The sequence below is a fragment of the Gossypium arboreum genome, chromosome 7, assembly GCF_025698485.1.
Source record: "Gossypium arboreum isolate Shixiya-1 chromosome 7, ASM2569848v2, whole genome shotgun sequence".
NCBI lineage: Eukaryota > Viridiplantae > Streptophyta > Magnoliopsida > Malvales > Malvaceae > Gossypium > Gossypium arboreum.
In genome coordinates this window covers 58392937-58415606 of record NC_069076.1, presented here as the reverse complement: position 1 = coordinate 58415606, position 22670 = coordinate 58392937, and the positions used below count along the sequence as shown (strand labels likewise).

Here is a 22670-nt window from a genome sequence, read left to right as displayed (position 1 = left end):
CAAGGCATTACCGAAAAATATAACATTTATCAAACATTCAATATCACATATCATTCATTCACATACACAAAGTCTCTTAAATAGGTCTACGAGACCTTAAACATGCTTTAGAGTGATTCGGGACTAAACCGATCACATATAAAAATTTAAGAACACTTAGAAAAATTTCATGAAATCATAGGTCACATGCCCGTGTGAACAGGCCGTGTGCCTCACATGGCTACCAAACACACCCATGTCACAAGCCGTGTGAAAACAGGGCATACATACTGACTTGTACCATACGGTCGAGGACACGCCCGTGTGCCAGACCGTGTAAAATCTAAGGGGGTTTACTGACTTGGGTCACACAGCCGACCACACGCCCATGTGCCAGCCCGTGTACCACACACGGCCAATAGACACGCTCATGTTTCTAGGCAGTGCCAAACCTGTAAGGTATACTGACTTAAATTCAAAGGGTACCCCAGGGGACACACGGTCGTGCAACATGACCGTGTGTCACACACGGCTGAGACACAAGCCCGTTTCTCTGCTCGTGTAGACAAAAATAGACCATTTGTAAAGCCAATTTGCCACCCTTTTCTCATATACACCTAGCAACCCAAAATGGTACCATTTCATAACATATATGTGTAGCCAAATCATACCAAAACACATATAATTCATGTCATTTAATAATCAACCATTTCACTACCTAAATTCTCAACCACAATCATACTAAAACAATCAAACTTACATAACCTCTAAATGCATTTAATCATCATCATCTTATCACATATTTCAAACCACAAAACTTACCTTTTCAACATTCAAAAATCTTTCCATCACATAAGCATTATATACATCATATATCTTACTAATCAACACATCATTTAGGCCAACTTAAGTGACCAAATTCACACCAACATTTATAAGCCAAATCTCATGGCTAAAATCAAATATCAAAACATACCATAATGACAATAGCCTATACATGCCATATACCATATTTACAAAGCTTCAAAAGTGCCAACTAATTAATAGATAGTGAGATGATGCTTCCTGACGATACCCAAGCTCGAGCTAGCTTCAAAAGTCTATAAAACATAGAAATAACACACAGAGTAAGCTTTAAAAGCTTAGTAAGCCATATACAAATAATACCATCATATGAATATTTGCATATAAATTCAAATATGTTAAGCATTGTTAATCACATATATGATCACAAACCTTACTCATGGTACACATATTCAATTTCACAATTGAATTCATCAATTACTTCTCTTTTCAATTCTCGTATGAATCTCATTCGAACCTGAGTCACTTAGCTCATTCACATATTCTTTCTCGACTTAACTATGCCCGTTGAACCGTTCAAAATCATTAAGGATACTCAGAAATCACATAAGCTCGTACAATGTCATATCCCAAATATGGTCTTACATGTTATCACATATCGATGCCACTGTCCCAGACAGGGTCTTACACGAAGTCGATTAAAAATGCCAATGTCCTAGACATGGTCTTACACATAATTTCAATACAATTCCAATGTCCCAGACATTTTCTTACATGTAATCACATCTCAATAACCTAATGTCATGACATTCATATCCTATACTATTCCTAAGGTTCGTACGGGACTTTCGGATGTTGTAACTTCGTCAATTCATGCTCGTACTTGCTCATTCGGAATTTGTAGAAATTCAATGACAATAAAACATATATAATTCAATTCAAAGACATTTATTTGCATATGAACTTACCTCGTAGTCGAAATAGATGAATCGGATCGATTACTCAATAACTTTCGATTTCCCTCGATCTAAATCTGATTTCTTTCTTTCAGGATCTATATGAATTAAAAATTAACTCATTAAATCATTTATTCAGTCAATTTCATCCAAAAATACCTATTGGGCATTTTTTCACTTTAGCCCCTAAAGTTACACATTTATTCAATTTAGTCATTATTTCACAAAATCATAAATTACAAAATTTCTTTCTAATTTCATGCTAGCCAAATTTTATATAGCTTCATAGAAGCCCATATTTCCATTTATTTCACACTTTTAACCACAACATTTCACAGTTTCTCAATTTAATCCATAATTGACATTTTTACTCAAAATCACTTTACAAAACATGTAAAACTATCAACTATTATTCATTTTTCATCATCAAACATTCAAGAACACATGAATTCATCAATGGAAACTTTCAAAATCATCAACACTTTCAAAAATTGAGGCATGGGCTAGCTAGCATTCGAAGCAACAATCTCAAAAACGTAAAAATCATCAAAAACCGAACAAATTTTATACCTCAATCAAGCTATGCAAGTTTCGAATGGTTTAAGCCTTCAAAACCCTATTATTTTCTCTATTTTCGATTAAGAAGATGGACAAAATGAACATCATTTGTTTTGTTTTAATTTGTATTAACTTAATTACCAAAATACATATTTAACCCTAATTAAAACCACCAAAATTCATGATATAATGCCTATTAATGTCCATTACATTATCAATGGATTAATAACATCATAAGGACCTCATAAATAACAAACCATATCAAATAAACACTTTTAACTTATAGCATGCCACTTTTGTATTTTACGTCATTTAGTCCTTTTTTATTAAATTGAGCTATCAAACGATAAAATTAGCTCACGAAATTTTCACACATATATATTCACATGCTATAACCACCAAAAATAATATTAAAATAATTTTAGAACCTCGTATTTGTGGTCTCAAAACCACTGTTCCGATTTAGCTAAAACCAGGCTGTTACAAAGGCATTGCTTTCGGCGCCATGGATGCTCTTGAGCATGAACTTATGCCTATCTAGGCTTGACTGTTGAATTTCTTGGCTCTAAGTTATTTCTTCATTCGTAAATTTAATTTATCCATACATTTGATCGGATTTTATTATTTTATTAGTACAAAGTTAAAATAATTAGCAGACATATATAATTCAAGTTTAAATAATTTTTAATTAAATTTCGACTCATCTATTAATTACAAAGTTATTTAGTAACGGAGTATGACTGATTTCTCCATTATATATTAGCTATTTATATTACTTGTCATATGTTACCATAACTTTGACCCCTTTAGGTTAATCTGTTCACCTAATTCATTATATATTCTGCGATAAAATGAACGTTACATACAAACACTAATAAATACATTCTATTTAATGATCACCGCCGTATCTTCTGTTTAAAATGATTATTACTTACAAACAACAACGATTGGTCATTCTTCCTAGACAAATGACCCAAATGATCATTACTTAGAAACATTAATGATTAGTCTCTCGTTCCAAACAAATGACTAATGACCACGTTTCATATAAAATACTATTTATTCTTTTCAGAATATGATTCCACTATTGTGAGTGAAGTCATGTCATACATAAGTGATATACCCAACATGTTAATTTTCAGCCTACTACCTTAAAAGAATATATTTTCAATATATTAAAGCACAAGTCACACGCATAGTGATTCCCTTATTCAAAATTAAGATAAATCACAACATAAATGTTAGGAGTGAATAAATCCATAAACGAGTCTAAAATAAATTCAACTTGAGTTGTTTTAGTCTAACGTTTTATTAATCTATACAATCACATCTATGTTTCTTTTTCTTGTGACAATCCTACTTTGATAGCCAAGATAAGCTATTTGCGCAATTGGACTTATAAACAACATAATGATTCTTCATTATTTGAATCATTTGCTCAATTTGATTATGTAGACTATAGGCAATTTAGATTACCTACTAAGATATCTTCTCACATTACAGTCCGTCATATAATAGAACTTCATATTAGTTGAGCCTTAAGTAATCAAAGAGCTTATATTTGTTTATACATTTTTCTTAAATTAAGGACAAACATATAAAAACTAATTAAATGAACATGTGGTAATTTTACGTATTCAAAAAATTACAAATAATTACGACGAAACCACTACACTAAAAGCACAAATCTTAACACAAACTTAATCATTTTTTTATCCAACATCTATTCGTGACCCTAAAAAATCTATTACCATACTTACAAGTACATCCAATTTTTTTTTATCATTTTGTATTGTTCTCAATATTTTATACTTGTTATACCAATTTATCCTATAACCAAAAAAGAAATGCTAAAATCATGTACAATATTTAATTTTCCTATAATAAAATAATAATGCCTTGAATAACAAAACTTTATATCTGAATTATTTTGAAACATGAGCAACATGTATCTACTTTTGATGTACTTTTTTCATTCTCTTTCTTGCACATCTTTGTTTCGCAAATCATGCCCCTTTTGTTACCTATTCTTGGTAAATGAATGTTTGTAAGATTCAAAGGCACAAGAGAAAACTATACATTCAACTTTGATATCCTCATAAAAGATAAAATGAAAGAGAAAAAAAAAATCGGAAAACAAATAAATACTAAAATAAAATAGGTTGAAAGGTATATAAGTCCTCAACTTTGGCGGAAAAAATCAACCAAGCCTCTTTATGAAATAAACATATTGAATTAAGCCATTAAACTCTCAAATTGCATCAATTAAGCTTTTTAATCAACAATTTCTATCTTTGACCATTAGAACATTGATATGGTCATTAATGATGCTAATGTGGTGTTCCACATTAGCAACATTGCTAACGTGATAAAATTTATTTTTTTTAAATAAAAAAGTTATTTAAACTTTTTACTAGAATGTACCTAGACAAATGGTTGTCCAAGTTAGATTCATTTCAGACATAAAATTTCTAAAATTATACAAAAATTAATTTTTCAAAAATATTTATAAATTTGTAAAAGATTATTAAAATTTATAAAAATACTAAAAAATTCAAAAGTTTAAAAATTAATAAAATTCATTTAAAAGTTAAGTATAAAATGAATTTGGAATATGGTTCTAGACAACCATATGTCCAATTCATTCAAGAGGATTTTTCTAAATTGTATAAAGCTTAAAAAAGGTTTAATAGTATTATAAGCCTTCAAACTTTTTCAAAATATCAATTTAATTCCCTACAAATTTTTTGCACCCAATTGAGTTACTGAACTAACAAAATCGGTCAAATAGGCCCTTTGCCTAATGTTGACCATTATATTTAACGGCATCAATGACATGGGTGTTAAGAGATACCATTTTAGTATCGTTTGCTAACGTGGTAGTGCCACATCATCATCAGATGCTAATGTGGCAGTGCTACATCAGCAAAAAATAAATATTTTGAAATTATTTTTGAAATAAGTATACAATGGATCTAGACACCTGTTGTCTAGAATAATTCTAGAATTATAAAACATAGAAAAATTTATAAAATTATAAAAAAACATTAAAACTTATTAAAACTTATAATAATTATTAGAAATTAATTAAAAACCATAAAAATTTAGAAAAATAGTTTATAAAATTGTTAGAAATTAATTAAAACCATAAAATTTTGTAAAAATAATTTTTTCCAAAATTTTATAAAACTATTTTCTCATTTTTATTATTATTTAACTAATATAAATATAAATTGTGCGTGTAAAAATATTTTTATAAAATTGTATGGGTTTTAATTAATTTCTAACAATTTTAATAAATTATTTTTCTAAATTTTAATGGTTTTAATAAATTATTTTAAATAAATTTTATAATTTTTAATTACTTTATAATAATTTTAATTTTAATCAATTTTAATGACTTTTTATAATTTTTATAAAAAATTTATGTTTTTATAATTCTAGACTTGAATCTAATTCGTCAAATTCATTTTGTACTTATTTAAAAAGTATGTTTAAAATAAATTTTAATTTTTTGTTTATGTGGTGATGTGGCACAATCACGTCAATGAATGATGCTAATGCGGTGCCATTAATAGCCACATCAACATTGATGTTAAATATTAACAATGTTAGTCAAAGAGTATTTGGCCAATTTTATTAGTTTAGGTGCTCAATTTGGTGCAAAAAGTTTGGAAGGACTTAATTTTTTGAAAAGTTTGAGGGCTTAAAATACCATTAAGCCTTAAAATAATATTTCTTTAAAAATATGATATGTGTATCAATATTTTAATTCTATTGGTACCTTTTAGGATATATAAAAATAAAACTTATTTTAGAAAATAAATAAGTATAAATAAAACTTATTTTATTAATTTTACGTGTAAAATATTTTTAAATGTAAATATATCCTTTTAAAAGAATGTGTATAAATTATTTTTTTACATGTGTAGCCTAAAATGATCAAATAATTGGACATATTCATACTTTTTGGAAAAAAACTTTGCATGTATAATTAATAAAATTAAAATTTATTTTTATTTATTTATTTATTTATTTTCTAAAATAATTTTTACTTGTATATAGTTTAAAAGGTACCAATTAAATTAAAACATTGATAAGCATCTTATATTGTCAAAGAAAAATATTTTTTGGTATTTCTAAATTTTATATAATTTAGAAAAATCTTCTTGAATGAATTTAACATATAAATGTCCAGATTTAGTTTGATGCTAAACAACTATATGTCCGATTCATTATAAAATGAACTTTTAAATTTTATTTTTATTTTTATATTTTTTGAAATTTTTAAATTTTATTTAATATTTTATAAATTTCAATAATGTCGTACAAATTTATAGATTTTTAAAAATAATTTTTTTATATTTTATAAAAATCAAATCTGAAATCAACTTGAAAAACCATTTGTTCAAGTTCTTCCAATCAAATTTTAAATATTTAAAAAAATTGTTTTATTATTTTTTGCTGACATGGAGCACGATTTTGGCACCATTAATGAGCACTATTATAGTTAAAAACAAAAAAAAAAAGAGTTGATTACTAGACTTAATGCAATTTGAAAGTTTTGAGAGTTTAATTAAGTATATTTTCGTAAAGGGACTTAATTAATTTTTTCAGCAAAGTTCAAGGGCTTATATACCCTTTTAGCCAATAAATTATATTTATTCACCTTCATTTTAAGAAAATTGCAAAAAGAAACTAACTAAAAACAAATATTAAAACAAAATATAAATGCAAAATAATAATAATAATAATAATAACCTAAGAAATTTCTTCTCATTCTCCCTCAGCTAATAACAAGCAAAATGGAAATGTATGATTTCCTTGGCCCTCAGTGATTTGTTGCTTCTAGGATCAAAAGACAATTCTTTCATGTCTATTTCTATTACATCCTCATGATTTTATAACCACCATTGCTTGGGTCCCACCAAGAACTCTCAATGACACGGGACGGGCCCTTCTTCCTCCAACCAAGCGCCCTCATGGAGCATTTTATGAACTGTCCACATTTGGTCCCCCTATTTCATGTTTCTCTTTATTTATTGACAGCATACCGTGGGTGAATTTCTTCCTTTTTCTTCATATATCACAAATCGTATTTCTTCTCCACCTTTTCATTTACTGCCATTTTAGGTGGTAAATGATTTAGAAGATTCAAAAGAGTTTCCCATATGACATCATCAATGATGAAACTTTGTTTTCCTCGCTTTTATTCTGACTGTTTATGTCTGCACGATCCGCACAAGAAACATTGGCACCTTCGACACCATATAAATTTATGTTCTTTTGAGGAAGTCAGCTGCTCAGGCAGTTTCCTACCCTTCTCTTTCATCAAAAGGATCAAAGATTTGGAAATACAGCTTTAAAAGGGTTCTCCGTCCCAGCTTAATTTGGAAACATATCAAACAATCATTCATCAACACAGCAGGAAATGGAAAGGAATCAGTTTGAATTTATGAAAAATCTGACTGTAAAAATATAATTACTACAATGAATTCATTGCGTGCTCTCTAACCTGGACACTGGCAGTGCAGTCTCATTCTAATAATATTCACAAAATTAAATTTCCTAAGCCTTTTTTGCCCATAAGAATCATTGCTATCTGGTTTCATCTGTAAGCCCTATAGAATACATGCACTTTTTTATCTACTGCCAACAAAAAAAAAAAAAAAAGAAATAGCCCCCTAGCCACATCAGCAGATAGACCATGGAAAAGACGGGAAGAAAGAAATGGGAGATAAGACCTATCTACAAATGCCTCTATATCTATCTATCTGTCTCCATCTTCCTAACTCTCTGTTCAACTGTAATATACACAATCCTCCCCCTTTTCCCCCAACCCTCCAAAAATTAATTAAAACAAAACTAGGAACAAACCGGTCCATTCTTTCCCTTTGAATTTCTAACCTGCTGCAAATAGCAACCTCCGGTTTCAGACACTGCTACACCCAAATGGATGGAATAACCAACATCATCTGCATTTAAGCAAAAAATGAAAAACCCAGCTCAATTAGTGCCCACTCTCCATTCAAGTTAAGTCTAGATACCATACATAAACGGAAAGATATAGAGGATGAAGCAGCAACTGAAACAGCAAGCACTAAAAAGTAACCATCCATAAAATAAGTTCAAGAGAGTGCGTGTGAGAGGGAAATAGTCAGAGAAAAGATTTAACAAACCAATTAAGCAAAAGGGGCTACCATTTATCATTATTATAATTTACAAAAACATGATAATTCTACATGTTCATATTTTTGCATAAAGTACTCCAATCTAACATATAATAACACCATATGGCATCTGCTTAAATCTGTAAATCGGTATTTACCTGTACACTGGGGTTACAAGGGCTTCCATACCAATCATAGCAAGACCCACTGCTGTTGGAACTGCATCATCACTAGATTGCTTCATTCCATCTTAAAATTAAAAGGCTTGTAATACAGGCTGCCCTGCACTGCTTGCAGAATCAGGCTTTGCTGTTGTTATTAGTGACTACTGCTGCGATGGCAGCTGCTGGGAAGAATTATGCTAATCTTGTTGTGACTGCTCTTGTGATTGGAAGTGTTGTTGAGTAGGTGGTGATATATGAGATCGTTGTGTCTGTGGCTGTTGCATCCACTGTGCCCCAACGTTATTCTTGTCAGGGGGTAAGCAACCCGATAATTGTCTCTGCCCTGACCCTTGGCTGACAGAAGGTACAGGATCATTACCCATTGAATCTGTAAGAGGGCTCCCTATGGATCCAACTTCAGTGGCCACATTTGGCATAGCAGGACCATACTCTGGTTCTGGTGATTTCCACTGAAGTCCAGCAGGAGAAACAACTGAGACTGCATTGTTAGCTGAATCAATGACAGCCTGGGGCATTTCCATGGTTGTGGTTGTACCCATCTGTGGAGCACTGTTCAAGGTCTGTTTGTCAGCATGGCCTAGCTCAACTTGAGATTTGTTCGGAGGCTCAAAATTTACTTGTTGACTCTGTTGAAGCATCCTATGAACAGCAGGTCTGTTTTGATTAGCCTGCTTTTGGTGTGTTTGTGATTGTAGCAGTGAATGCTGGTGGTTTGGACCCATGGCTGCTGGCAGGAAGGATTGATGCACAGCTGATGGCGTATGATCAGAAGGCACCATTTGAGAAATATTATCAGAATGGGAAGCCACTTGTTGCAGTTTCTTTGTAGAAGGGGCTGCAGCCCCAGGAAATATCTTTTGCTGCGGCTCAGAACAATTTGAAGATTGAGAAGAAACGAGAGCTTTAGATTGTTGGACAGGACTCAAACCAGACCTAGAACACAAGCCTTTACCTTGAATCAAGTGCATCATCTGCTCTCTGTTCTTGGCAGCTTGGTTGCCAGGGACCACGCCAAGGCTATTAAGATGAGCAGGATCAACAGAAGGATTCTGATGCACCAGCATGTTCCCTCTTCCCACTCCCTTCGAAAGTTTGGCTTGCTGTTGAGACTGTGTTTGTTGACGTTGCTGAGGGTGGTGCCTGCCAGATTGTTGAAATTGCTGCTGCTGCTGGGGCTGCCGTTGCTTGCCTATCTGTTTGTTCAAACCACTAGCACCAGGTTGGGGGTTCCTACCAAGCCCATGAGGTGCCAATTGGTATTTATGTTGTTGCTGCAATGACATAGGAGTCGTTGGTGAAGACGGTGTTAGAGGGGATAGCGAACCTGGCTGAGTAGAAGCCTGAGATTGAATCTGGGAACCATTCTGCAGAGAAGATATGGGAAGTTGGGTCTGATGTTGGACATTTGGCATCAATGCACTAGATACAGCAAACTGTTGCTGTGGCTGTTGCTGATGCATAAGCTGCTGCTGCTGCTGCACTTGCCTTTCTTTAGTGAGGCACATGGCATATGCTTGTTGCTGTGACCCAGAAACATGATTGTAGCCCTGATGATGAGCGTTATGAGAGTTGCTCAGTGCATGGGATTGCTGTGGAGGCATTTGCTGCTGCTGCTTCTGGGGTTGAACTGGATATGAAGAAACAGGTGGTGCAGCTGATTGATTAGTGTAAGCAGAACTCAACCCATTGAACGCAGGAATTCCCTGGATGTTCCCTTGTTCCTGGATACAATGTCGTTGATTGTTTATCATAACTTCAATGTAAAGTTAAATATGCATAAAGAACCCAAAGCAAATGCATTTCTGTACACAATACTTTAAAGCTTAAGATATGAGAATAATAGTTTATCAAAACCAATGCTAAAGAAAGTTTTATTCATATCAACAACTGATTGCAAATTGAATTTTGCCTAGAGATCAGCCAGAACACCATCCAGCCTATTTTAAATTCTTGAACTGGAAATCATTACATCTAAACAATGCAATTATTTAGATACCCAGTGTTCATTTTCATTCTGCTTGTTAGCCAAAGAACTTTCGAAAAAGGTAAATTTTAGGTTTACAGTTGCAAAGAATTCACTATGATGGGATTGTTCGCAGCAAGCAATCCTCAGTCATTCGAAGTTGCAATTACCAAAGAGATTAATAAACTATCACAAAGCATTTGATCAACATCTATGATTTAGACATGTAGGATTGAGATCACAAAATATCAAATATGATTTAGACATGTAGGATTGAGATCACCACACTGTGGAAATGGCCTAACTAAAAAATAATATACAATAATCATTTAGGGAAATATCAATGCTGATAATTGGTTTGTAACAATTAACCATTGGAATAAAAGAAGCACATACTGCAATAATATGTTGAAGCATAGACTTAATCATACTGCTTTTTGAAAAGTAAATAACTTACTCGCATCATATGCATAGTGTCATGAGGCCTCAACATCAAGTTTCCACGAACAGAACCAGGTCCAGAGTGCATATTTACAGGGTTTGGCATTCCCACCAAACTGGAGAGCATGCAGCTGGAATTCAGCATTGTTGATGATGCCATTCCTCGTAAGCCTGGCCTTGACATAGACATGCTTCTACTTATCCCACATGTCATGCCCACACCATTTCTATTGGGTACCATGCGAACCCCATGATCTGATCCGGAAACAACTCCAGGTAGAGATAAGTTGGACTGCTGCATATTCCTGCCAGAATCCAGGTAAATTTTGACTAAGCCGCTCATCAGCTGGCAAAGATGCTCTAGGCAGACCATATCTACCATCCCTAAGAGTAAATATGATCGAAAATTTATGCCATTTGTATGTGAAGTGCATGCATTGAGACGCAAGCTACACATTAGCTTAGTACCTCACGGATCCATTAAGTGGGGTAGACGCTGATGATATATTACTGCCATGAACCACTCCAGAAGATCCCTGCAGTGATGAATTTGCTCCAGAGGCAGGAGGCATTGATCCGACAACTCCTTGATTTGATATTGCTAAACCACCAGCATGAGAAGCTTGATATCCAAGGGGTACGACATCTTGGCTTGATGCAATGACATCACAAAGATCGAGAGGCCTTTATCCAGACCAAGAAGATTAAAAATGATAAAGCACCAGCATAACAACAAGAACAATGAATAACATTAAAATGCAAAACTAATCAAGATGAATGAATCAACAAGCCAAAAAATTAATAAAAATGGGACAGCAAGGCTTACGTTAGAACTCCTCCATTTAGGTTATTCGGGCAGATTTTTGAAAGAGCAATAACATGAGAATTGTGGACTGGCACTATCTGCTTTGGATCCTGGTTATCATGTTTCACAATACACAAAAAGATAGAAAGGCCAAGTCAGAAAAGTTAGGAAGAATCAAGGTGAGGTAAAGACAAATCCAGGACTGGTTTCAAGTATTAAGACTGTAGATTTTGATAAACTCCATATGTTTAGCCACACTACTGAATGCTAAAACAATTTTGAAACAGAATGTGAAATTTCTCTTATGGTACAATAAATTTAGGTTGAAATTTTGTTTAAGAGTCCAACCTCCATGTTGAACAAAATGCAGCACACAGTAGGGAACATGTCAAGTTTAAAGACAGCTGAATCTAAAATTCATAATCTCCAATGTAGTAAAAAATACCATGGATGCTGATTAAACCTCTATTCTATGACTGGAAGCAGAGAAGATGTCACCTTTAACCAACAGAGCACTTTTTATTGCTCTTCCACTTATCCAAGTAGCATTAATAGGAACTTTTTTTAAGTTAAGAGGTAGAGGACAATGAGAGTACTGGTCTGCTTCTATCATCTTATCATTATTTTCATAATTTTTGCATGGCTTACTGAAAATTCAGCACTTTCATTTCAGTTTTGGAGCACTGACAACCCTGACTGCAACATGTGCAACATCATCCACATATTTTATCACTAAAAAGGATGACATCACACTGCTGTTGATCATGTAGCCCAAATAGAATGTAAATGTTGTCAGTTCACCTAGTTCCTTGAAGCATAGATTCGAATGTTTCAAAAGAACAGGAGTCAATCAAATCTAGTATATTTTAAGGCCCACACACCTTCAGAAATTAAATTAACATCGCAAAAAATTCTTCCAAAAGCCAATAGTCAGAATTTGCATCAAACTCATAAGAAACTACAAAGTTGAAATTGCCGAAGATAAAGACTAAACTTCAACTAGTAAATCATATTGATTTGTTCTTAAACTACCTACATGTCAGGTTCTCTAGAGATTAAAGAAATGCATTCTAAAATTCAAATATGTACCTGACTCTGCCGGTACTGTTGTTTCTTGCCAATAAGCATAATTTTTTCAAAATGCGACTTAAGAATATCCTCTTCCATCGGTCCTTGCAAATGTTGAAACAACTGTCTGGCACTTCCCTGCAGGAAATACAGAAGTACAAATCCATCATAGAAGAAATTAGCTTCATGGAATATGTACCCTATTACTAGATTAACAAAAAATATAAATCTACTAGCTTTTCAAAGAGAGAGGACCTTTGGAATGCCAGGCAATGTATATGACAGAGAACCAGAATCATCAGCACTGTCAGCTCCATCTCCATTCCTATCCATTAAAATCTTGTGGCGTTCCTTACATTCTTTAGGCTTGCGGAATATGCACTGGATGCATTGAGAAGTTCAGGAGATTGTTGCCCAATGGGGAATGAAGAAAGTGGAAGAGACGAGCAAGGTGAGGGTAAAAAGAAGAAAATAAAAGTACGAAGGTTGCCCTAGATATAGAAAGAAATAGACAAATCATTTTGCTCAAAAAGATCAATGAATGAACAAGTTGCACTTTTAGAGCAATAGACACATCATTGGTTGCAATGCAATTTAGAATTATTTCAGACACATGGGAGTAACAGAATATATTTGTAAAGACATTTTGCTCAAGCGCTAACCTTAAATTGAAGGGTACTGTTGATGGCATCACTTACAAGCTCCCAATTTGGACCCATGTCATGTACAAGGACAACAAGTGCCTGAATATTATACAGTAACACTAAAGACCTGGTTGAAATGCTAACGGTGATTTAAAAATAATTTCAAGAAAATATTTAAAAAATATTAACCTGATCTTCAAATAGTGACCATGAACCACCAGAACCAGGCAGATCGACAGACATCTGGAAGAAGTTTACATGGTTTCAATAATTAGACCAGAGCTATGACGAATATGAAGCAAATTATCAACCAGACCATAAGAAATGGGTGAAGACAAGATACCTTGTGAGTTTTGGCTTTTCTACCCTTGTCACAACCATGAATTAATCTAATGATTTTGCTGGGGTTGGACATATTAGTCTTTTGGGACCCTGCTGGAAAAGGGATGGTTCCACTTGGAGGGAAGTCAAAAGCATTATCAGGTTGTTGCTTCATTATCTTCAGCTTCTTGGCATTACGTTGCCCATATAAATCTAATAAAAAGACATTTGAAAATGTTAAGGGTGTAGAACAAGACACCAGCAGATATATCCCACCTAGTAACCAACAATTAAATCAAATATGAGAAAAAAGAGCTTTACCACTGGTCCCATAAGAATCGAAATAATGACTCTCTAGTCTCTTTTTGGAATTATCCCTCTGCGAAAGAAAGAGCAGCATCACATGTGATTATCAATTAGAAAAGAGCACATAAAACAAAAATTTGGTGAACAAAAGGGAAGAGCCGAAGAACATGCAAATAAAGTTCCATGCTGCATAAAAAGACTTAACAGTTATGAGACCCTCATATCAATCATGGGAAGTAGGATGTCAACTTGGTCTGCATACACTTGTTCTGATGTAAAATTGAAGATGACTTTAAAAACCAGCAATACCTTTGAAAAATGACTCATGCTAGGTAAAATTACACTTGAAGTAAGATCCATAAAAACCTTAACATAGTAATAACACATCCAGACACGGAAAAATAAAAGATTTTAAATTCTTAAACAATAAAATGAATATGGTAATCCTTTTAATGGAAAGAAAATGATGAAGCAAAGAGAATAAATTTATTTATATCAAGATGAGCAAGTTGGCATGATAAAAATAACAAAATTCACCTTCTCATTGTGAACAGTAGATTCCAGTTGCCAACTCTGATTGTATGCAGAACCCTACCAGACACAAAATTCAGGCACCTTTAAAAACTACGAAGGCAAATGCCATCCATGTCAGTTAAAGAGAAGAACTACATACAAGATTCTTGGCCTTTTTCTTCTTTGTAGGTTTTACCGGTGTTTCCACATTGTCGTATGGAAGCTGCCTTTCAAGGTCCATAATTGATTCAACCTCCATGCTTTTCTGGATCTGGAATCCTTCATTCAAAGTATTCTGATCATCCTGAAAAGAATTAGTATCCCCACTAGAAGCATCTGTTTTTGTTGGACCTTGTAAACTCCCAGCAGCAGGTGCACTGCTAAATGGACTTAAAACCCTCTGCCTGGAACCAGTACGCACACGTTTCATTGGAATTGGATTGACATTTAGACTGCTAGCAGGCCTTTTCCTTATCAACATCGACTGTTGGGCACAGTGTCTATGTGGAAAATAAGCACCCATTTCATAAGGTCTTGCAAGATATGATTTTATTTTCTTCCACTTTTTCTGGTTTAATTTCGATGATTTGCTATCTTCAAAGGCTCCAGGAAAATAGTAAGTACTTGTTTCTCCTTCTTCCTCATCACACACAAAGTCATCATATCCAAACTCTGAATTTAAAGAAGAAGTAAGAACAGAAGACCATTGAATGACAAAGAAAGGGAAAATACAAATTATTACCAGCCCCAGCATCATAAACAGATATTTCAACCTCCTCTTGCTTACTACTGCCAGTTTTCTAGGGGTTAAAAAAAAAACAAAAAAAAGAAATGAAGAAAGAAGAGTGTTAGTAAGCAAGATAGATCAGAAGTTCCAACAGCTGCTCTCTGGTAAATTAGCATAGATGTATAGTTCCATGATAACTTTGATGTATTTCCAGATGAACAACATCAGTTCAGTCAAGAAGTACGTGCCCTTAATTATATATAGGGGAAACAAAACAAAGGACATGTATAAACTCATTAAAAGGACCTATATTTACCTCAGTCTGTATCAAATAAGATTCAATAGATCTTCGGTAGGTTTCCATGGCACCTAAAGGTACTGCATAGAAGAGGCTTTCCTAAACATGAAGTACATAAAAAAGTAAGAGCAAAGAATGTAAAAATAAGAAAACATTTCCACAAGATAAGAACAGCAGAACTGAGTGTGCAGATTTAAACATTTACAACCGATGAAAAGAGAAATCAAAAAGCAATATTTGAAAGGCAACTATAATGAGTAAATAAACATGAAAAGCTAAGAAAAATTAAGCCATACTTCAGTTAGGTTTTCATCCCAAGAAATGTCCATAATGCCCGAGTCAGATATCATGTCAGGAGTTGCTGGAGCTTCAGCTTGAGGTGAGGAAACAGAGGAGCTGCTATATTTCAAAAATCTAAGAGCATATGCCTGAATAGCAAGTTTACTGTTATTTCCAAAGTGCTGCTGGTCCTCATTCATATCCTGCTCCATAACGTGTTGACCAAAAGATGAGAAAGAAAGTACAATATTTCAAGGATCTGATACAATATAGAACATTAATATGACGGAACTATTTGGCAATTTTTACAGGATAACCAACTGAGACATATAACCCAATTCCAAATATTTAAGTATATACTTGGATTGCAGTTCCGGAATTCAAAGGCCTTTACGCATTTGAATTTGAATTTAACTTATCATCCAGAGCCTGTGAACTCAATCATCAAATAGTCCACCAGCCTCAGCAAGCCAATACACTTAAAAAACCATGGAGATCGTATTTACTAGAAATCACAATGAAGGTTCATAAAGGTTACAATTAAAAGAAGACTAAAACCCACAACCCCCATATTTAAAATAAGTCACTTCCTCCCAAATTCAAGTGAAATTACCTTCCTATCAAGAGATTCCATGTATTGAAGAATATAACTTATAAGCAGACAACTGATATGAATGATCATAAAAACCAATTATTGAAACTGAAGATTTTAAAAGAAACTAGCACAAAGCTTTACAGAAAATTAAATGTGAAAAATTATAATCATTACTATCATCAGAAGAAAGACATGCACAAACTGATTAAAATTAAAGACCAATTGAAGCCAACACTATAATCAGTACCATATCAAGTTTTGCAGTCATGTTCTTAGGAACTTCATTGGCTGGTAAGTGCACTAAATCATGGCCACTTTTCTTTGGGCCAAGACTTGCATCTTTCCTATTTAGAAGCACCTCTGCTGAATGCCAAAAGTACATGACGGCATTAGCAAGGCTTAACGCTACTTTTTTGAGTTCCGAATATTGATGTTGTTCTTCAAATTTCAATCGCGAAGTAAAAGCAACACGTCGAGATATTTGAGCAGCAGCCGTCATCTTCCAAAGACACTCCTATAAGCACATAAAGAACAAAAAGGGGAAGATTACAGGCAAATTTTGTCAATACGTTATCTAGTCAACTGAATACAGGTACATTGATTGAGTAAAGGCAATAAAATTAAAAAGCTCTTAATAAGAAAGAAAAAAGGAACAAGAAGGATGCATAAATAAATCGAACTTATATTCTATACTAAAATAATACCTGAGCAAAATCATTTGCCATCCATGCCATTTCTTCAAGGACAAAGTCCCAGTGAGATTTTTGGTGATTCTTCCAGGGTGAAGTACCAACAGATAGCTCAGCAATCCTTTTCCGCTTAGCCTGTTTACCATAGTTCCAGACCTTTTAAGCTTCTTTAGATTAGAAGGGCAAAAAAAAAGAGCTTAATCAACTATAACAGAACACCTCTATAATCTGTGCCTCTTCCAAGATGGAATCTTCATGTGCCTTGTCCACCACTTTCACATGATTATCCAAACAAGATTGAGTTTCAGCAATAGGAGTTGAGGTTCTTTCAGACAAAGTCACCTCAGGAACCTCACAAATAGCATTATCCATTGAGCCTAGAGGCTTACTAGAAGGAAAAATTTCCTTGTTGGAACTAGAATTATCAGCAGGCACAGAACTAATTTTCCTATCAGCTTCTGATACAGCTTGACTGCTTCGTTGCACCTCATTGTAGGAAGGGCAAGTCAGCTCATTTTGCAATTCAGATCTAATTTCTTCCTCCACTTTGATACTAGAAACACTAAGAGTGTGCTTTTGATTCACAGAAGTAATACTACCAGGAACAACAGCTACATTATCAACAGCCTTGATCTCATTGGTTTCTTTTGCCAATTCACCAATAGATGAGTTTAGTGACTCCTCTTTTCTTGATGCTTCTTCCACGGGCTTTCCATTAGAGTCAATGTTTTCTGGATTAATACACACATCATTATCATTATTTACGTAGGTGTTTAAGCTGTTCTGAGTGCAAGAGGACTCTGAATCTAATCCCTTTGTCTCAATAGCTGCACCGTAATTTTTTCCTTCATTTGGTATGTTTTTCATATCTCTATTTGGATCAATAAACTCATTTAGCTGATTAGAACTTGTTTCATTGTCAGCATTTGCTGCATCTGCACCCATACCAGGTGAAGATTCAAGACCAGTTGGAACTACCTGCTCCTTCCTTCCAACAAGATCAGGTTCCTCAGAAGCCATTTTAACTGTAGATCCATTAGCCACCAATTGGGCAGGTTCATTAGGCAAGTCATCTATGAAGCTTTTGGAAGCTGTAACATCAACCTTGCTTTCAGATAGATAACATTTTGACTGGTCAGTAGTTTCCTCCACAGCCAGCCCACACTTCATATTCGACAGATTATCAGAACTTATCATCCTCGAAGCCAAATCACCGTTTGAAATAGCAGATTTTGGAGTATCTGTGTAAGGTATGTTCTTGTCCTTCTGGTCATTTTTTTCACATGTTGAAGCCTTCAAGTCCTTTGATGCTATACGCGCAGATAAAGAACCATGACCACCTTGACCCTGAACCATATCTGTTGAACATGATCGAACTCCATCTCGATTTTTTTTGGACCTGTTCCTTCGAGCATATGGGCGAAAAATAGCTGAATCTTCTGATTCCTTAGCATTTCGAGTCCCATTTATCTGAGAAGATTGCTCTGATGGAACAACATTATTCCTCTTATGATGCATAGACTTCCTTTCACATCCAGGTAACTCATTTTCACCATCAAAAAGCAAGAGATTATCAGCACTATTAGGTTCACAAATTGCAGGAACCGGTGGTCTACCACTACTCTCTATGGAATCACCATGAGGTGAAATAGTTGGTGTGAAACTACCTTTTGCTTCACTGTAAAAATTATGCATAGAGGAAGCATAAGTTATTTACTACAATACAATTTAGAACCATAGTTCTGTAGCACACAGCAGTACAAAGAATATACCAGGTAAGAAGTTCTGCTTGTTGATCGGTGAAAGAAATAGACTGGACACTAACTGAAGCTGCATTGCCAAATTTGAAATCCAAGGGATTGCCACCCTGACGGCAACATGATTTATGGTGAATATTAATCTATAAGAAATCAGAAGCAGCAGAAGATAAAAACGCATACTTTCTCAAGAAACTCTAGCTCTTTTCTCCTTTCCTCTCGAACATCATACTCCTGCCTGTTATAAACAAGAGCAAAAAACGAAAGAAAATAAGTTGCCTGTACATAGGGATGTGAACCAAGTGCACTTTTCTGTAAAATTAATAGGGTATGAGTAAACAAAAGTGAAACATAATTATCACCTAAGCTCTGCTTGAGCTTTCTCAATAGCTCCTCTGCATGGAGAAGTTTTGACATCAATCCCAACTCCACCATCAACCACCCGTCCCATGGATCCTATCTCAGCAATTACTAAGACTGCAGGTCCTGAATTACATCCATGCATCCCTACCTAAATATCTACAGGCTGGGGCTTCCCATCGATGCAAAAAAAGAAGAGTGTTGGTAATACCTACAAAAGATGGTAAAAATAATTTTCTTCACTCAACAAAAGAATCAAGCTTGAAACAATTAGAAAATGCACAAACTGATATCATCAAAGTCACTCAACATAATCAAAAAAATAGGAAGTTTATACATTCTCATGTATAAAACTGATGTCATCAAACTGATATGTATAAAACCCCCAGCAAAAAACAAAAGTAGAACACCCAACAAATGGAAACGAATAGATGAAAGAGAAGAATTATGCATGAAGTTTATACACTGACTACTATAAGAAGTATCATTGTACAAAGATTTTCAAGGAAAAGAACTAAGTGCAAAACAAACTGACTTGAACTAGATTGAGGCAATATTATTCTAAATTAACACTTCTCAGGGAAATAAAGGTGCTTCCTACTTCTTCTTTTTTAATTTTCTCCGCTGTGAGCTGTTAAATAAATAGATCATCAAAAGAGTATTGATTGCAAATCTTTCAACTTTCAATTTCCCAATCCAGCATAGTAGTTTCACAGCAACTGAACATAACAAAATTATCTCAAAAGGTTATCAAAGTTCACTCACCGCCTTATATCTATTGAAAAAACAGAAAACAAACTTGTACTTGTATGGGAGAGGTTGCCACTAAATTTTGGATAGATAAAATGCCCCGTAAAGGAAATGCAAAGTCTGCCATTAATTGGAATGCTAAAAGCAAAGCTAAATTACAGAAAATTAGCAATGCTATCACTGCCACCTGACGATCACACTTCATACATACATAAGCATACACAGAGACAGACGATAGCATGTACCAAAAAAGCTAATCCCCCTAGGATTTTCGAATTGGATGGCATGTTCAAAATCTTGGACAATTTGCAATCCAATTTGTGAAAATCTACAATCCTGTTAATAAATAGAAAAGCATGAACTTGAAGATAGAAACGAGTAATTTCACCTGTAATTAAAACAAGACAGTTCAAAAGTCAGTGGGTGAGCAAACCTGTTTCTTGCTTTCTCTTACCCTTGCAAGTGATTTAATGTAAGAGAGATTGAGAGAGTTTCTGAAAATTTTTCGCGGAGAATTATTCTTTTCCCGGCAAATTCTAAAAGGGCAAAAGCTGAACATAAACTATAAGATTTAAAAAATAATTATTGAAATATAATTATTAAGGCTAAAATGTCATAAGTCCTCTACTCTTTGTAAATTTAAAATTTAATCCATGTACTTTTATTTCCAAGAATTTAGTCCTCTACTTTTCAAATTTAAATTTTAAGTTCAATTGTTAACACTATTAAAATTATTTTGTTACATTCATGTTCATTACAAAGCCATTTTTTAATTAATTACATGGTCACCATGCGATTATTTTTTTTTTAATTTCAAAATGTCACACCAATAAATTTAACAAAATAATTTTAACAACGTTAACAATTAGACCTGAATTTCTAAATTTGAAAAGTAGAGGAATTAAATTCCTGGAAATAAAAGTACAAAGACTAAATTCCAAATTTATGGAGAAGACATGTACTTATGGCACATTTTAACCAATTATATTTAATAGTAGGATTTTAATTAAACAAAAAATGCTTCTTCTTTTTCCTTGACATCATTTGTAAACACTATAATGATTGGTTAACATTAATTTTTTTAAAACTAATTAATTTTCTTAATAATTTATACATATTTATACTATTATTTAATTATGTTTTTGTAAAAATGTCTTATGTTCCAATTAATTGTATTTTGTTCCTAGATCGAAAAGACTACCATATCAAATTAGATTTTAAGGAAGTAGCGATTTATGTGCTGATTTCTGTTCCTCGTACCGGATTTATTGGCATTCCAAACAACAACGCAAAGAGCTTTGGCACCAGCAAGTTTCTTCAAATTCCAGTGAACACAACCACTAGAAGTGGAAAATCGGTAGCTAAATAAAACAACAAAGAGCCTAAAGAACTTCGCCAGCGTTTAACTTCTAAGTAATGTTAATAAACATATAAGAAGACTACTTGCCCCGCAAATTCACAAGCATTCAATTGAAATGTGTGTATAAACCACGAGATAAACCCTAAACGCATTGAATCAATGGAATTGTGCCCTAATTTCAAACACTGACCATATTCTAGGGTTTCCAAAACAAAAGGAAAAAAAAAAAAGAAAATTAGGCTCGAAAATAACCTGAATGAGGAAACTGAGTCAAAAAATTGAGAGATAGGGCATAGCAAAACGTTTGCCCTATTTTTAATACTCTCGTTTCTTCTCCTTATCTCTGTCCAAGGCTTTTTCTTTTTTTAAGCTTCGAACTCTTCCTCAACGTCCTGCCCTCAATCAAAACGACATGAAATGATCCTAAAATACGACACCTCCCTGCAAATGCAAGCCATGGGCACGTTGTCGAGTCCCTCTATTAAAAGTCCTTCATGTAAATTTTGTTCGTTTTGGCACTCAAAATAAGAAAAATGGATTTATTTTTATATTTTTTCGTGGGTTTTCTTCCTGTGTAGGTTTTGTTCATTTAGGGTGATTTTCGGGGTTACTATGCGAGTCGTCTCAGTGAGTACTGGGCCTGGGTTTTTAACTTCAGGAAGACGACGATACAAAAGGGGTTTTTTGGTTAAGTTTGGGCTTTTTTATCACTGGGTAAATATATATTTTGGTATTTAAACTTGATTTTAAGGTTCAAACCGGTACCTTAAGGTTTTTTTTTGTCCAGTTAGTTATCTAAACTTGGCATCAATATTCAATTTGATAACTAAATTGTTTCTGGTCCAATTAGATATTGAATTTGACCTTTTGATTCAAATTAGTACATTAACTTGACTTCATAGTTCAAATAGATTCAAGTAAATTAATTAATGTAAGTACTAATATAGACCAAAAGCCAAGTTCAAATACTAATTTGAACCAATAATTACTGAGGCCCTTTCAGCAATAGGAACCTTTCCTTTAGAAAACAATGCCAATTGTAATGGAAACTATTCCCTGATTGCATTTGGAACATCGAGCACAGAAGATTCCAACGGTTGTTGAGCTTCATTGGAAGCAATACTATCATTTGATTAACCTAC

The 22670-nt window shown here is 33.8% G+C and overlaps 1 protein-coding gene across 4 annotated transcripts; it reads right to left on the bottom strand.

The window, feature by feature from the left end:
• Window positions 1-7012: 7012 nt before the first annotated feature.
• On the bottom strand, window positions 7013-22253 carry LOC108449992 (chromatin modification-related protein EAF1 B-like). Of its 4 annotated transcripts, XR_008285605.1 has the most exons (24): window positions 21781-22253; window positions 19421-19629; window positions 19242-19296; window positions 19074-19168; window positions 17521-18979; window positions 17317-17436; window positions 16860-17126; window positions 16035-16220; window positions 15757-15837; window positions 15456-15513; window positions 14874-15385; window positions 14738-14791; window positions 14216-14273; window positions 13917-14107; window positions 13763-13816; window positions 13592-13672; window positions 13185-13310; window positions 12951-13067; window positions 11883-11971; window positions 11525-11740; window positions 11073-11361; window positions 8626-10373; window positions 8205-8272; window positions 7013-7681 (listed from the first exon to the last, which is right to left on the bottom strand). XR_008285605.1 is itself a non-coding variant. In XM_053030527.1 (23 exons), the coding sequence occupies exons 3-23, from the start codon at window positions 19561-19563 to the stop codon at window positions 8829-8831; spliced, it is 5796 nt and encodes a 1931-aa protein (XP_052886487.1). In that variant the 5' UTR covers window positions 19564-19629; window positions 20414-20504; window positions 21781-22253; the 3' UTR covers window positions 8480-8828. The 4 variants fall into 4 exon arrangements, 2 of the variants coding, with proteins under 2 accessions (XP_052886487.1, XP_052886486.1); XR_008285604.1 differs by having other exon boundaries at window positions 7013-8272; XM_053030527.1 differs by lacking the exons at window positions 7013-7681; window positions 8205-8272 and adding an exon at window positions 20414-20504 and having other exon boundaries at window positions 8480-10373.
• Window positions 22254-22670: the final 417 nt, after the last annotated feature.